Source organism: Oncorhynchus tshawytscha, linkage group LG29 (genome assembly GCF_018296145.1).
Source record: "Oncorhynchus tshawytscha isolate Ot180627B linkage group LG29, Otsh_v2.0, whole genome shotgun sequence".
Taxonomy (NCBI): Eukaryota; Metazoa; Chordata; class Actinopteri; order Salmoniformes; family Salmonidae; genus Oncorhynchus; species Oncorhynchus tshawytscha.
In genome coordinates, this window is record NC_056457.1 from 10,694,653 (window position 1) to 10,711,887 (window position 17,235).

The 17,235-nt window shown below is 43.2% G+C and overlaps 1 protein-coding gene across 9 annotated transcripts in view; it reads right to left on the reverse strand.

Annotated features, from left to right (window-relative positions):
* Nucleotides 1–8,678, reverse strand: part of myom1b (myomesin 1b) — a 34,089-nt gene extending 25,411 nt beyond the window's left edge. For 2 of the 9 annotated variants that reach the window (XM_042308939.1, XM_042308938.1), the window contains exons 1-10: nucleotides 8,441–8,678; nucleotides 7,544–7,774; nucleotides 5,017–5,070; nucleotides 4,545–4,676; nucleotides 4,244–4,418; nucleotides 2,953–3,110; nucleotides 2,527–2,619; nucleotides 1,205–1,293; nucleotides 904–945; nucleotides 616–633 (exon numbers count right to left, since the gene is read on the reverse strand). In XM_042308939.1, coding sequence (XP_042164873.1) covers nucleotides 616–633; nucleotides 904–945; nucleotides 1,205–1,293; nucleotides 2,527–2,619; nucleotides 2,953–3,110; nucleotides 4,244–4,418; nucleotides 4,545–4,676; nucleotides 5,017–5,070; nucleotides 7,544–7,719 — 937 coding nt within the window. In that variant the 5' untranslated portion in view covers nucleotides 7,720–7,774; nucleotides 8,441–8,678. The remainder of the gene's footprint in view (nucleotides 1–615; nucleotides 634–903; nucleotides 946–1,204; nucleotides 1,294–2,526; nucleotides 2,620–2,952; nucleotides 3,111–4,243; nucleotides 4,419–4,544; nucleotides 4,677–5,016; nucleotides 5,071–7,543; nucleotides 7,775–8,440) is intronic. The other 7 variants (XM_042308936.1, XM_042308934.1, XM_042308933.1 and 4 more) reach the window with 6 other exon arrangements.
* Nucleotides 8,679–17,235: the final 8,557 nt, after the last annotated feature.

A 17,235-nucleotide genomic window follows, 5' to 3' on the forward strand; every position in this document is an offset into this window, starting at 1 on the left:
TCAAGACTTCAATCCAACATATGTCCAATCTTAGCATCTAATTCGATTGTAATATTCATTGAAAAGGGATTATGAACATGAATAATCAACGACAATTGAGTTTAGATAAAACTAGAGCTTTTCAGGCCTCGTCGCAGTGTAGGGGAAGGGGACAACCGAAATGTGTCTTCCGCATTTCACCCAACCCCTCTGAATTAGTATGTAGCGAATCAGATGCTCTTCAGATTACAGTCATCTATATTCTCAAAGATTGTAAACTATAGTGTTTGTTTCTCTATATTGCTTCATTAGTCTCTATGTCACACTCGAGTTTACAGTATTCAACTTCCAAGGCTCTATAACATACAATTTCAAAAACCTCATACTTGCCAAAACGTTCAAGTATTCTGTTGTTTGCGATTTTCAAAATAGGGGCACGTTTGTCACGCTGAACCATCTGTGGATCTCTCCCAGGCAATTCAACGATTATTACTAAGGTATGATCGCAGGCTCTTTCCAAACAGATGCACAAATAGTGATCATGCATACACATTGAGTGACACAGTGAATACTCTAAGCAGGCCAAAGACGCCATCAAACCAGAGCAGGATTCAGTTTTTATAAAGACCCTGTTACCTTTGTCTGTTGACCTTGCTGTGCCCAGTGTCAAGGGAACAAAAAAGCTGTTAGCACCCATAGCTTCCCCGGGTCCTCCCACCACCTCCCTCCAACCCTCTCCTCAAAACTAACCACAGTGTTCCAGCTTAGCATACTGCAAATTATTTATGTTAATACGGTTTAGTATATATTAGTATATCTTTTTTTTCTTCTTCATGTTAATACTATACATGTAATATATATGAGTATTGAGTAAGTGACTATATACAGTATGAGTACATATGATATTATATTCCTCTGACTTACGTCTGGGCATGGGGAGAGCCTCCTCTACCTCTCCTTTGAATCCTAGAGTAGAATGAACAAATAGGTGCTTGTTATTAACATGTTATTACTGTGTTGTGGTTGACAGAAAAATGGGACAAAGAATTGACTTTCTCTCTTTTAAACTTACAATACACCTTACGAGAACAGCAATTAGAAGGACAGTGATTGTCAAAATGGAGTAATCATGGGTGGTTATTGTCTACTCTATTTCATTGCAGAGGCACAATATGACCCGTTATCTAACAGAGGCAATGACATACTGTGACATATTGAAACGTACTCTTAACAACGATGGAGGCAAAGGAGGAGAGCTCTCCCTTGCTGTTCATGGCAGAAACACGATACTGTGCAGTATCATCGAAATCACATCTGAAACAGAGAGAGAGAGAGAGAGAGAGAGAGAGAGAGAGAGAGAGAGAGAGAGAGAGAGAGAGAGAGAGAGAGAGAGAGAGAGAGAGAGAGAGAGAGAGAGAGGTGAATCGATGTCCCAGATACACATGTTTCTGTCTCCTAATGGTTCACGTGTACGTTAACACCCTCTCTTCACCCCCCTCCCCGCTCGGACATGGAAATCAACACACAGCTATGTGAGCTGGAACTGTAAAATGCTCCAGAACTCCAGGCCGGGAATAGTCTGGGAATAAATAGACACTGTGATGATGCCATCATGTGTCAGCTGCTAGATGCGTCTGTATGAATGTTATGTGTGCTTAGATTCTATCACGGAAATATACTTTCCAACTTTCTACAGAGAGGAAGCAACAAGCTACATGTGTGGTTGAGTTTGGCCGACTGTGAGAAAACAAAATAATATCTCTCTCCATCTGACACCCCTCAGGAGACACTTAAGTGTTAAGTCCTTTGTGAAGTGGCCTAAAATAAGCCACAACAGGGGCCCTCTATCTCCAAATAATTCCTCTGGTGGGGGAAAATGGCTATCTTTAGGCGTCCTCTTTGTTATCGAGAGGCAAGCTGCAAAATGTCTCGGATCATGTATAGCCTTCACCAACAGCCTTCTGGTGTCTGTCTATAGCTCACAGAGCTCGTCAGGGCACTGGCCGATAGACAGCCAGGCAGGCTAGTGGACAGGCAGACAGAGAGACGGACAGAGCGAGAGTCAGAGAGGGGTCTCGATTTCACACATTTCTCAAACCTACTTCTAAGAACCACAATCCACTGTCCCTCGAGTTCCCAATGTGAGCCCGTCCAAACATTCCCATGGTTGTCAGTGTGCCCACACACTCTGGCCCACCACAACGTTTTTCTGACCTTTCCTGAGAGTGGCGATTGTATTACACCCTGAAAGGGTGTTAAAGGGACGTGGTGGTGACATCACACTGACATTTTACCACAGCCAGAGATGACTGTGGCTTGTTTGAAAGTATCTGTTAATACACAGCAATGAGCCTCACAGAGAAGACATGGGCATGCATGTATCAAGCGACTCAGAGTAGGAGTTCTGATCTAGGATCAGGTGCCCGCATGTCCATGTAATCTTATTTGTTTAGATCTAAAATGCTAAACTGATCCTAAATCAGCACTCACTACTCTGAGATGAGTGGTACATAGTGGAAGATCCTGTGGCTTTGGGGTAGTGCCTACCTGTTGATCTCCAATGAGTGCACGTTGTAGCTGCTCTCTAGCTTATACTTGCCTGGGTGGGCCATTGGGTCGATTGTCACATTGTTTTTGTACCTTGTTGTGGAAAGAGGAGAGAAGAGAAGGCAAGGGAAGCAGAGAGGGGGATGAAAAGCAGGACAATGGAGTGTTAAAGTACAGCTCTGAATCAGCATAGAGACGCCAGCTAAATAGACACCAGAGAAGTATTTATAGTGTGTTTTATAGTTTTTAAGTGCGATGACATGAGGATAGGATTGAGAGGGCCGTAATTGCTAATGCTCTATCCATAAGGGATTGATTTGGTGTGTATTGTGTTAGTGATCACTTGGTCATGCTAAGGTGTATCCAAGGAGGTGTGTGCGTGTGCATGTATGTGCATGTGTGTGTGAGTGTGAGTGCAGTACTCACCAGACAACCCGTGGGTCAGGCCACCCAGAGACAGTACAGTGCAGCCTGACACACTGCTTCTCCCACACCGTGTGGGAGCGAGGCTTAATCACAAATTCTGGGGCGTGCATCAGGCTATCCTTGTTCATACGCTTGTGGTGCTCCTCGTTCTCATAGATCTGGGGATCAATGTGTTCATTAAGCCTTCATAGAGCCTTCGCAAGGCTCAACACATTCTCAGGCATAACAGGCACAGCACATTATCTTAGCACATTCTCATGGTGCAACAGTAAAACACTATACCTCCAGAACCCTTGCAGAAAACCCTTGCCCATCAATTCATGATGCATCCTTGAAACAAACACAAGGCATTTTACAAGGCATTTGCGAGGTAATGAGTCAGAGCAGAATCCTAACTCGATATCTGTGTAAGTAACAAAAGTAAAAATACAAAAAAGTTACATGGGCTGATATCAAGTTATGGATTCGGGCATCTGACCTCTTTACATATGCAGACTCCATGCACTTCTCTGGTCACAGCGAAGTCCTAATGAGTCATTGATTTATGATCTCGGAATAACTATGGGTATGAAAACCTACTTGTGGATCCAATAACCCTTAACACATCATCCGACAACACTCGATGAACACTACCCCTCTGTGTCTTAAGAAACCAGAGCTCCTGAGGTATGTCTCACCCAGTGACATGGTGTGTTGGCAGAGGGGTGATAGTCTAAATATAGTGTGTGCCCCCCACTCAATGGTTACTGTAGCTCTTATGATCCTCCTGAGTGATTGGGGCAGGATATTCCTTGACATAAACACTTGAGTGAGGGACACAAATAAGCTTCCAAGGGGAGTGGAAGCAGAGAAGAATGAATCAATGAACTGAAACATCGCTCTTGTGGCAATAGTTTTCCTGTGATACTTTGCTAATGGATTTCTTAAGGTGTTCCCTCTGTGATGTCACAAACGTGAATGTTCTTCTCTATGATGTCACAAAGGTAAATAAATACTCTTCTCTATGACGCCACTGAGGGAAACAATGTCACTCTGTGATCTAACAAAGAGAAAGAATTATCCAGTCAGTAGTCATCAAACTAACTATAATGCATTACGATATCACGAAAGAGAGTATTTTCCAGTATTACCCAATGTGATGTCACAATGGAATCCCACCCTCTAAGACGTCACAAAGACTAAATATTCCCCATTCTGATGCCAGGAGGGAGAGTATTATCCAGTATTCCTCAATGTGATGTGACAAAGGAACACACTCTCCTATATGATCCTATCAGGATCCTGAACTAACCCTCTTGCTCAGGGAGATGCGCTCGGCTGATTCGCGCATGGACACCTTCCTAGACGTCTGCTCCGTCCGCTCCATCTCCAAACCACTGGTGAACAGATTCCTCCGGGCCATGTATCCAGCACTCTCCTTCACCCGGGCCTCCTCAGTATCCGAAAACCCACTGGCATATTCCTGACTAGGGTGGGGGAGCAAAGCCAGGGAGGGGAGTGGGCAGTGGGGTTATTTTCATGGTCATTGGTCAGAACCACTCGCTGAACAAAAAAAAAAATCACTAAGGTTCAAAGGTCGATGGCTCGTTTACCTGCCCCTGAAGATGGGCACTACATAGCCGATAATCTGGTTCTCTTTGTCCATAGCCAGGTAGGTGGGCTTGGCTCTCTTGGGCATTGGGCTCAGTCTGCTCTCCTCCAGGCCAGAGTATGAGGAACTAAGTCTAAGACACAGGATAGTGTCAGTACAGCAGTGTAATAACATCCAACTAAGGTGAATGTAATCTGGAGGGGTGGATGAGGAGGAGAAATTAAGTTACGGGGCATATTAATCATCAACATGGAGGGTGGCTTAGGTGGGTTTAGCAGCATTTTTTTTTTGGTAACGATCTCAAACTGTGCAACAAAAATAAATAAAACCTGAGCACAGTTAAGTTCTAAATGAATTATCAACCAGGTGGGTGACTTAGGCGCATTTATCTGCATTTCTATTCAATCTCTCAAACTGTGCAAAGAGGAAAGAGAAAAACCCTGTGCACAGCAGTGCATCGTCTACCAACAAACCTGGTGTAGCTACAAGGGATAGGCGTCGTTCGTTCATGCAGTGCAACGACATGTCTGCAATGACAAAAATCAAAAGATAGAATTAAGACACGGCCGGCCGTCTGTCGTCAGCAGTGTGCGGCGTTTGACACTTGTTTTACTATCTCAAACTCTTTACACACACACACACACATATAAAATGGACCAACGAGATGGAATGAAATGTAACATGGTGGTCAAAGGAGAGGAGGTGAAAGGGGGGAGACACGCAGGCGACCTCATCCCACTTGAAAAAGGAATAGGAGAGGAGAGATCCGCAGCTGAAAAACCCACCAACCTGAAACTCTACGAACCGAACACTCAGCACGACCATTATTTGGGTTGCACCAAATTGATTCTCGCAATATCAACAGGTTGTGCACAGTACTGCGCATTATTGGCCAAACAAATCGCCAGGCAATAAGAAACAGAGCCACACACATCACGTAAGTGTCTGCAATGTGCATACAACCAACACGTGGCTCATATCACACGTGATAATCCCGTACAACAAACGCAGGCCAGATCCTTGAGAATGGAGGGTGGGATCAGGATTGGAGTCATTCTCCAGGAGGATGCTGGCAGTCGATCTCCAACAAAAGCAGAGACGGAACACATAAGAACATGTTTTATACAGGAAATACCACCAGAGCTCAGGAAGCCCGTCTCATAAACCATGACAATTTTCACATCGTGTCTCTGTACTCCCCAGAGGTCCCTCACAGCATAATGTGTAGTATGGGCTGTTCACAAGGGAATAATATAGATTCTAGGCCCTCTCCCTGGGAATAGCTCTGGGAACAGGGTGACAGCTTCTGGGGCCCTCGTGGGGGTTGGGGGGGGGTGACAGTGTCAAAGTGCTGATAAGGAGAGGGTGGGAGGACCACAGGAGCAAGAAGGGTGAACGGGAGGAACCTACCAACCCCACACAGTGCCTGGACGAGTCTCTGTCAATGTAAACAGAGAGAAGGTGCGACAGAACACCGACGCCTATGAAACAGAAAAGCAAACCCATCAGGATGACTGTTTCCCCGTCCCAACCCTCAAGGACCCCTGAGAATGCCACTTGGCATTGTAGGATCAGGGTTGGAAAAACACTCATCTAGATGGATTACGATAAGGCGCGCTCTTATTCCAGAATGTGAATGCAGGAAAGGCAATCCGCATTCAATTAGTATTCCTAGCGGAACAATTGGTATGTCGGCACAATACCATAAACATCTCCAGTTCATAACTGCTGGTATGTCACCATCGTCAGTATGTCACCATCATCATCAGACTATAATAAACACAGGGAAAGCTGGGTAAATTCCTGAAAGCATGTGGTTCAATCATGAAGGCCCAAATGAGGGACCATTAGCTACACAGACACCCTTTGACCTCCCATGCACACTGTCAAGGCCAGTGTATTGTATGTACACTACAGAGAGGCCAGGTGCTCCTAAGAGAAAGACCCCCCCCCAACATTTCAACACACCATCGTCCAATAAAATAAAGAATTCAAACAGCAATTCATGTCCCAGAGGCGGCAGTTAGCCTGGCAGGTAGGAGCGTTGGGCAAGTAACCGAAAGGTTGCTGGATCGAATCCCCGAGCTGACAAGGTAAAAATCTGTCATTCTGCACCTTAACTCAGAGGCAACTTCAAACCATGTCTCCAGAGCACAAAGAAGCAGAAGGCTCTAGGAGAAGTATGCTTAAAAGCCATATGCTTTATGGATTCACTCACAGTCTTTGCTTAGTGTGAGATGAAGTCCCCCAATGGAATACTGTACTGGCTGAACAAAATAAAACCTCTTAATAGGGAAACACGACTTTCAGAAAGGAAACAAATTGAAACTGGGGTTTAGACAACTCGAAGAGATAATTACCACAGCTCACATTCCCTGGGACATGGTATGCACGGGCCAGGATGCTATTTCAGTCTATAAGCCACATACCATACCATTGCATTAAATAACATTCCTTTAAAGCTTGCTTCTACCCAACCTTCAGCAAACATTTTATGACGACCGAGTCAATGTGAATCTGAGTTTGTCCTATTGCTGGTAAACTGAACTATAGTGGGAAAGGTTAGTCTTAGAAGAACTAGAAAAGGTTCGTCTCAAAAGATAAAGTGCATTCGTTCAGAAGCAGTCGGGGCAGCGTGCAGCAAACACCGCTATGAACGCTGGGATGCACAGTGTCCATGCTTAAGGGCTCCTTGGAATTTCATGCAGGATTCACAGACATATTCTATAATTTTAGAATGTTTTTAGAGAAAATAGATAAGGTTGTAGAATGTTACTGGGAGTGGTAGAAAACCTTAAGACGGCAGGTGTAGAAGCAGGAAGTGGAGGAGAAAAAAATAAAATTGGTTGAAGCCGAGAAAGGATGGTTACTAAGCGGGGACCACCAAGATAGGTGGTATGATATGGGGGGGGGAGTTAAGAGGACAGCAGAGGTATCTTCTGACACCAGTATGGATGGGATGGATATGGACCAGAGCTACTGTATCTTCCTCCTTCTTACCCACTGCTGGCACTGAGAGCGGCACTGGCACTGGCTCTGCTGCTGCTGCGACGGGCGGCATAGCTGCTGCTGCTGCTTGACTGGTACTGGCTAACAGCCGATTCCAACTCCTTGCTGCGGTAACCACGGTCATAGTGGCGGTGATGTTTCTGGTAGAAAGGTGTGGATCCCGACATCCTGCACAAGCCCTGAATTCAGCCCGAGTCTCTTGTAGTCTGCCTGTCGGCTTAGCTAGTGTTTGAGAATGGTTTTGTTCAATACAGTTAGCATTGCTCCAAAATGTAGCCTATTTTTGTAAGATATTACTTGTTTAATGTTTGGGTTTCATTTACAATTTGTCCTGATAATAAATTGTTGTTGTTGTTTTACTTTATATAATCACAGAGGAAAGGTTATGACCTTCATTGTCTCTATTGGATTAGAGGGGATTTTTATAACATTTTTGGGTGTCATATTTATGTCCAATGCACTGTGCACATAACTCAATCTACTATCAACTTTTTCTGATAGTTTATATAGCCAAATAGAATTGGATAGATGTAGAATTCGAATCTTTAAGGATTTTTCTAATGGATCTAGGCCTATACTTATCGCATTTAAATAAAATGATTTTCAGATTTTTTAAAAATAATTAATGACTGTAGCCTGTTCTAAAAGCAACAGGTGCATTTGTTTAATCCAATAGGGCACCATTTTAGAGTGAGGAGAGCTTGTGAATCTGAAATTCCAAATATCAGTGTGTGCACGGAGGCTGACATAGCACAGGATCACAAGGCAAAGAAAATCACACCATCGACATGCACACGAAACCTACAATAATATTCAACAACGAATTGTCAATATATATAAAACTCCTATTTTGGTGATGGAGCGGTAATTTATTTTGCCATCACTTACCTAGGCCAAAAAAGCTACCAACTGCTGCTGCTAGCAAAGGAAAAAGTGATCCAACTCCAGGTGTAAGCCAACAACGCTTGATATCCAGGCAACTCCGCAGGTAGGTGCGGTAGCAGAGGACAGGGCAGCCGTCTACTCAACAAAAATAATATTGTCACTGGGCGGAATGGCCAAGCCGCAGACGCGTCCTTTTATGGTGAGCAGGCCTGATAAATATAGACGGGAGCAGAACGGAGGGAAGCTATCTGAACTCTCAGAAGACAGCAGCACACCCAACCTAGTTCAGTTAAATGTGAATATGTTGGTCATTGCCGAGTACAACTTATTTGCAACGTTCAAAATGACTCTACCTGTTGGCCTATATTGAAGGCTATGCTAGGCCTACTGTACAAAACATCTGCAGCCTGTCATCACTCAGTGTTGCTGAATTTTTGACACCATTTAAAGAGTATGGTCATTACTCATCGTCAGTGTCCCGTTAACTGATTACTTTATAAGTATGGTATTTATAAGTATGGTATTGGTATTTCCTTATACAGTATACCTTACATTTATTAATGACTATCAAGGTTATTGTCACTATATCATATTCACATATGGAAAGGTCACTTGACATGAACATGACATTTTGGTTGGACCTTGTGTGCCAATGAAGTGATATTCCTCTTCATTTAAATCTTATTTTGCCAGGTAGGCCTATATACCACTCTGATCGGTCTTACTGGGCTGACCTGATCCCATAACCTGGACTTCATCTTCAAGAGGAATAAATGGTGTAATTTCCGTTTCATATTGTGCCTGTGCCAATATTCCTACACTTGACGAACGGTTGTCTTGGCTCCACACCAGAAGAGCTTCAGCTGTGTCTGTGACTAACTATAGCCATGCTATTTTTGCCTGTGTCACACAACAAATGCCGGTTAGCATTGTGTGTGTTTGTGATGGCGCGGTGTCTGTGTGTGTGTCTGAGAGAGAGATAGAGAGAGAGAAAGCTCATACCCATCATTTTATTATATTTCCTTGTCATTGGAGTCTGGATGGAACTCCACTCCTTGCAGGCAATAGCCTTTTGACCCTGCATGTGAAATTGACAAACGTGACGTTCCCTGAGTAGTGAGTGAATACTGAAGCGATGAAGAATCTAAGACGAGGCCTACACATGCATGGCACTGCAAGACAATAGTCTGTGGTTCCCTCTTTACTTGTTACAACTTTTCAAGACAGGTGATCCAAGTTTAAGCCTTATTCCTAGCGTCACTAGACAAACATCTTCATCGCACTATTTCCAGGAAACAGATCCTGAAGGCATTTTTGATATCTTTAGGAGTTCCTACTGATACGGCCAATCAGAAACCTATGAATGTACAATACAACATAGGACCAGCCATGCAGGTCCTATAATTCAGGATTATTGGATCTCTTTGGGATCAGCTCTGTGCGTGATTGAACATCAAAGGGCATTGCGCTCTTATTCAATGGGGATTAACCTAAAAGGTCCAGAGATGTACTGTCATCTAAGGCTAAGCCCCCTTTCCCCTAACAGTGTGTCAATCATAATTCACATTAAGGATGTATTTCTTGAAAAAGTCTCCACAGTTCTGTTGAAAGTTCAGGTGCCCTCCCAGCCAGGAATGTGATAACATGGTGGGCTAATGACTTCATCACACCCTGCAGTAAATCAGAAGGATGGTCCAATGCCACTAGTGTGTCTATATCCCAATTGGCACCCTATTCCCTATAGCGCACAATGTACAATATGCATTTGGGAAAGCATTCAGTTTTTCACATTTTGTAACATTACGGCCTTATTCTAAAACGGATTAAATCATTTCCCCCCTCATCAATCTACACACAATACCCCATAATGAGAAAGTAAAAACAGGTTTTTAGAATTGTTTGCTAATGTATTCAAAATAAAAAACTGAAATTAGAATTCAGACCCTTTACTCAGTACTTTGTTGAAGCACCTTTGGCAGCGATTACAGCCTCGAACACCTATGTGAGAATGCTATTCATTGACTACAGCTCAGAGTTCAACACCATAGTGCCCTTCACTAAGCTAAGGACCCTGGGACTAAACACCTCCCTCTGCAACTGGATTCTGGACTTCCTGACGGACCGCCCCCAGGTGGTAAGGGTAGGTAACAACACGTCCGCCACGCTGATCCTCAACATGGGGTGCATGCTCAGTCCCCTCTTGTACTCCCTGTTCACTCATGACTGTATGGCCAGGCACGACTCCAACACCATCATCAAGTTTGCCGATGACACAACAGTGGTAGGCCTGATCACCAATAATGATGAAACAGCCTATAGGGAGGCGGTGAGACCTGGCCGTGTGGTGCCAGGACAACAACCTCTCCTTCAACGTGATCAAGACAAATAGATGATTGTGGACTACAGGAAAAGGAGGACCGAGCACGCGCCCATTCTCATCAACGGGGCTGCAGTGGAGCAGATTGAGAACTTCAAGTTCCTTGGTGTCCACATCACAAACAAACGATCATGGTCCAAACACACTAAGACAGCTGTGAAGAGGGCACAACAAACCTCTTCCCCCTCAGGAGACTGAAAACATTTGGCATGGGTCCTCAGATCCTCAAAAGGTTCTACAGCTGCACCACCGAGAGCATCCTGACTGGTTGCATCACTGCCTGGATGGAAACTTCTTGGCCTCCGACCACAAGGCACTACAGAGGGTAGTGCGTACGGCCCAATATATCACTGGGACCAAGCTTCCTGCCTTCCAGGACCTCGAAACCAGGCGATGTCAGAGGAAGGCCCTAAAAATTGTCAAAGACTCCAGCCACCCTAGTCATGGACTGTTCTCTCTGCTACCGCACGGCAAGTTGTACCGGAGCACCAAGTCTAGGTCCAAGAGGTTTCTCAACAGCTTCTACCCCCAAGCCAAAAGACTCCTGAACAGCTAATCAAAGGGCTACCCGGACCCCTCTTTTACGCTGCTGCTACTCTCTGTTTATTATCTATGCATGGTCACTTTAACTCTACCTACATGTACGTATTACCTCAATTACCTCGACTAACAGGTTCCCCTGCACATTGACTCTGTACTGGTACCCCCTGTATATAGCCTCGCTATTGATATTGTTATTTTACTGCTGCTGTTTATTTATTTGTTACTTTTATTTTTTTTACTTATCTATTTTTGACTTAACATGTTTTTCTTAACTTGTTAAAGCACTGTTGGTTCATTAAGGGTTTGTAAGTAAGCATTTCACTGTAAGGTCTACACATGCGCATGTGACAAATACAATTTGACTTGATTTGAGTCTTCATGGGTATGACGCTACAGGCTTGGCAAACCTGTATTTGGTAAGTTCCTCCCATGCCAATCCTCTCAAGCTCTGTCAGGTTGGATGGGGAGCGTTGCTGCACAGCTATTTTCAGGCCTCTCCAGAGATGTTCAATCGGGTTCAAGTCCGGGCTCTGGCTGGGCCATTCAAGGACATTTGGAGACTTGTCCCGAAGCCAGTCCTGCGATGTCTTGGCTGTGTGCTTAGGGTCGTTGTCCTGTTGGAAGGTGAACCTTCACCCCAGTCGGAGGTCCTGAGCGCTCTGGAGCAGGTTTTCATCAAGGATATCTCTGTACTTTGCTCCATTCATCTTTTCTTAGATCCTGACTAGTCTCCCAGTCCCTGCCACTGAAAAACATCCCCACAACATGATGCTGCCACCACCATGCTTCACCTCAGGGATGGTGGCAGGTTTACTCGAGACGTGACGCTTGGAATTCAGGCCAAAGAGTTCAATCTTGGTTTCATCAGACCAGAGAATCTTATTTCTCATGGTCTGAGAGTCTTCAGGTGCCTTTTGGCAAACTCCAAGTGGCCTGTCGTGTGCCTTTTACTAAGGAGTGGCTTCCATCTGGCCACTCTACCATAATGGCCTGATTGGTGGAGTGCTGCAGAGATGGTTGTCCTTCTGGAAGCTTCTCCCATTGCCACAGAGGAACTATGGAGCTCTGTCAGAGTGACCATCGTGTTCCTCTTCACCTCCCTGACCAAGGCCCTTCTTCCCCGATTGCTCAGTTTGGCTGGGCGGCCAGCTCTAGGAAGTGTCTTGGTGGTTCCAAACGTCTTCCATTTAAGAATGATGGAGGCCGCTGTGTTCTTGGAAATTGGCAACCTTCAAAGCTGCAGACATGTTTTGGTACCCTTCTCCATATCTGTGCCTCGACACAATCCTGTCTCAGAGATTTACGGACAATTCCTTTGACCTCATGGCTTGATTTTTGCTCTGACATGCACTGTCAACTGTGGGACCTAATATAGACAGGTGTGTTCCTTTCCAAATCATGTCCAATTAGTTGAATTTACCACAGGTGGACTCCAATCAAGTTGTACAAACATCTCAAGAATGATCCATGGAAACAGGATGCACCTCATAGTAAAGGGTCTGAATACTTATGTAAAAAAGGTATTTCAGTTTTTTATTTGTAATAAATTTGCAAACATTTCTAAAAACCTGTTTTTGCTTTGTCATTATGGGGTATTGTGTGTATATTGCTGAGGAAACATTTGTATTTAATACATTTTAGAATAAGGCTGTAATAGAATAAGGCTGAAAAACTCAAGGGGTCTGAATACTTTCCGAAGGCACTGTATAAAGCAGTCCACTATATAGGGATTAGGGTGACTTTTGGGACGGAACCATTCTACTTTAACCACGTGCCTCCGATTGTTTCTGGTGTGTTGGCAGGCTTGTCAGTAAGTTATCTTGCCAACGAGCATCACACCAGTTTGCCCTGGTTATGCCAACAATCAACAACCCCACAACGTACAACTAGATAGGAGTGGGTGTTTTGGATCGTGGCGAGACAGAATCATTTCAAGCTAGTCTTCTGTGAAACTCCCACTGGAAGTTGGTCGATTGTGATAATGAATGCAAACTTTGTTTTAGTTTCCACCCCTATGAGACTATTACCCTCTAGTGGTCAATATGGGCAGTGTAATATGAGGTCATGTTTAGAGACAGTATTATTTGATTCTGGTCAGACAGGCACAGGGCAGGCTTTTGTTCTAGCCCAGCAGAAAAACACTAAATTCACTAATCAATGCCTACTGGGGAAAACTGGTAGAATAAACATTGTTTCCACGTCATTTGAACCGGATAAAAAGAACGTAATGACGTTGGATTTGCAAAAAATCCTCCAAGCAAGGGAATTCCGTAATTTTTTTCACCCTTTCTTTTCCTAAATACACAACGACATAGTGACATTTGTTGATTTCACATTGAACTCAACCACATGTAAATCAAAACTAGACGTTTAACTAGTTTTATTAGATTGTTTACTATTAGATTGTTTAATAGTTTTGAGATTTAAGCTCTCCTCGCCATCCCAGTTTCAAGTAGCAGACCCTTTGTAATCCTCTAAACATGAACACATTAGGGTCTCAATATATTGTTCTCCATTGCTCATTCCTGTTGTTGTAGTGCAGCACCTGTTCCCATAATTATTTTTTATAAAATAAAATTTTATTGGTCGCATACACATATTTAGCAGATGTTATTGCGGGTGTAGCGAAATGGTTGTGTTCCTAGCTCCAACAGTGCAGTACCCAACAATACACACAAATCTAAAAAGTAAAATAATGGAATGAAGAAATATAGAAATATTAGGATGAGCAATGTCGGAGTCCGGAGAATATATACTTTTTATTTTTGCAAATAGGGATCTTTTAGCCTATAATTTGTTAAAGACAGGGGTTTTAGGTGTCCACAAGTTTGCACCTATACTTGCAATAACTGGGGACATGGGCTGGGAACCCTGTGAGGTGAGAAGGAAGGTGTGTATGGTGAGACTTTGGAATACACTGTTGGATATGCCAACTGCCAGAATTGCTAGTCAAGTTTTTCAATGGAATCTACCCATAGGGGGAGCCTGGGCAACTGGAATGTCTGACCGTTTTCTGACTGTTAACATCTGTACGAAAACCAAATGAAGGGAGACAGATATTATTAAAAAACAATTGTTGATACAATATGAGGGGGTGGAGAGGGTGGAGAAGATGAATCATAAACCCAAATTGAGAACCTTTTGTTTGACGAAGTGTGAATTTATGTGTATGCGGCGGTCTAAGGCAATGCATGTCGGTGTAAGATGCATCACTACAGTCCCTGGTTCGTATCCAGGTTGTATCACATCCGGATGTGATTGGGAGTACCATAGGGCGGCGCACAATTGGTCCAGTGTAGTCCGGATTTGGCCGGGGTAGGCCATCATTGTAAACAATAATTTGTTCTTAACTGACTTGCCTAGATAAATAAAGGTTAAATTAAAAAATAATTGCAATTCACTTACAATTCACTGTATTACAATTCCAGTGGGTCAGAAGTTTACATACACTAAGTTGACTGTGCCTTTAAACAGCTTGGAAAATTCCAGAAAATTATGTCATGGCTTTAGAAGCTTCTGATAGGCTAACTGACATCATTTGAGTCAGTTGGAGGTGTAGCTGTGGATGTATTTCAAGGCCTACCTTCAAACTCAGTGCCTCTTTGCTTGACATCATGGGAAAATCCAAAGAAATCAGCCAAGACCTCAGAAAATAAATCGTAGACTTCCACAAATCTGGTTCATCCTTGGGAGCAATTTCCAAACACCTGAAGGTACCATGTTCATCTGTGCAAACAATAGTATGCAAATATAAACACCAAGGGACCACACAGCTGTAATACCACTCAGGAAGGAGACGCGTTCTGTCTCCTAGAGATGAACGTACTTTGGAGTGAAAATTGCAAATCAATCCAAGAACAACAGCAAAGTACCTTGTGAAGATGCTGGAGGAAACGGGTACAAAAGTATCTACATCCACAGTAAAATTACTCCTATATCGACATAACCTGAAAGGCCAGTCAGCAAGGAAGAAGCCACTGCTCCAAAACCTCCATAAAAAAAACAGACTACGGTTTCCAACTGCACATGGGGACAAAGATTGTACTTTTTGGAGAAATGTCCTCTGGTCTGATGAAACAAAAATAGAACTGTTTGGCCATAATGACCATCATTATGTTTGGAGGAAAAAGGTGAAGGCTTGCAAGCCTAAGAACACCATCCCAACCGTGACGCACGGGGGTGACAGCATCATGTTGTGGGGGTGCTTTGCTGCAGGAGGGATTGGTGCACTTCTCAAAATACATTTCGTCATGAGGCAGGAAAATGATGTGGATATATTGAAGCAACATCTCAAGACATCAGTCAGGAAGTTAAAGCTTGGTCGCAAATGGGTATTCCAAATGGACAATGACCCCAAGCATACTTCTAAAGTTGTGGAAAATGGCTTAAGGACAACAAATTCAAGGTATTGGAGTGGCCATCACAAAGCCCTTACCTCTATCCCATAGAAAATGTGTGGGCAGAACTGAAAAGCGTGTGTGAGCAAGGAGGCCTACAAACCTGACTCAGTTACACCAGCTCTATCAGGAATGGGCCAAAATTCACCCAACTTATTGTGGGAAGCTTGTGGAAGGCAACCTGGGAATGTTTGACCCAAGTTAAACCATTTTTAAGGCAATGCTACCAAATACTAATTGAGTGTATGTAAACTTCTGACCCACTGGGTATGTGATGAAAGAAATAAAAGCTGAAATAAATCATTCTCTCTACTATTATTCTGACATTTCACATTCTTAAAATGAAGTGGTGATCCTAACTGACCCAAGACAGGGAATTTTTACTCTGATTAAATATCAGGAATTGTGAAAAACTGAGTTTAAATGTATTTGCCTACGGTGTGTGTATGTACAGTTGAAGTCAGAAGTTTACATACACCTTAGCAAAAAACATTTAAAAGCTCTTGAATAAGTAGGTGTTCTAAAACTATTGTGTGTGTGTGTATCTATATACTAGTCGTGGCTCACCCTATATAACTACTTCTGTACATATACTACTCAACCTTATGTATTCTTCATATATACTACATATACTGTCCATAAATTGACCACTGTTCCATTATTAAAGTGACCAGTGTTTTATGTCTATGTACATAGGCAGCAGCCTCTAAGGTGCAGGGTTTAGTATATGTTTAGATAAATACATGTCTCTGGTTCCAATCTGCTGACTCTATATTAAAAATAGTTTTTTTATGGTTAAACAAACTAAGAATAATTCCACTTCTCTTGGGAGCAGGCAGAATTGCACTCCTTTTCATTAAGCAGATGGTTATTGGACCATAGTTGTAAACTATACTAATAGCTCATATCTTCAACCACCAAACTAATCATTTGTAAAATAGCACCAATAGGGATAGTTATTTATGTTTACTCTTCCTTTGGCCTATGACAAGGTGGTGGGGCTCAACTAAAATGTTAGTCAATGTTGTATAAGCAAGTGTTGAAAATGCCAGGGTCTCACAGCTGCGTTGCATGGCTGCCATCATAAGCCTTCTTCTTCCATGCTGAATGTGCCTGTGGCTTGTCTGCATTGCTAAACCCCTTCTCTTGTTCCCTTTGAGTGTGTGTTCACTGAGAACTCCCGTTAGGTTACTGCTGTGGCCCATTTTAACCAGTGAGTCATCATGGGTTCCATAGGGCTTTCTTGCTTTGGATCTCCAGTACTTAACCTTCTCCAAATGGCAACGGGGAACCAACTGTTCACTCTGACCCAAATGGGGATGTCATGAAAATTCTCCCCAAAGCATCTATAATTATACATCCAGTCATTATTTTTCATATCTGGAGCATATGTGAAAATGTCAATTTACCGATATTCCAAAACATTTAGGGTACTATCAAAATATTGATGTGTTAAGCTACTGAGCTATAACGTGACGAAA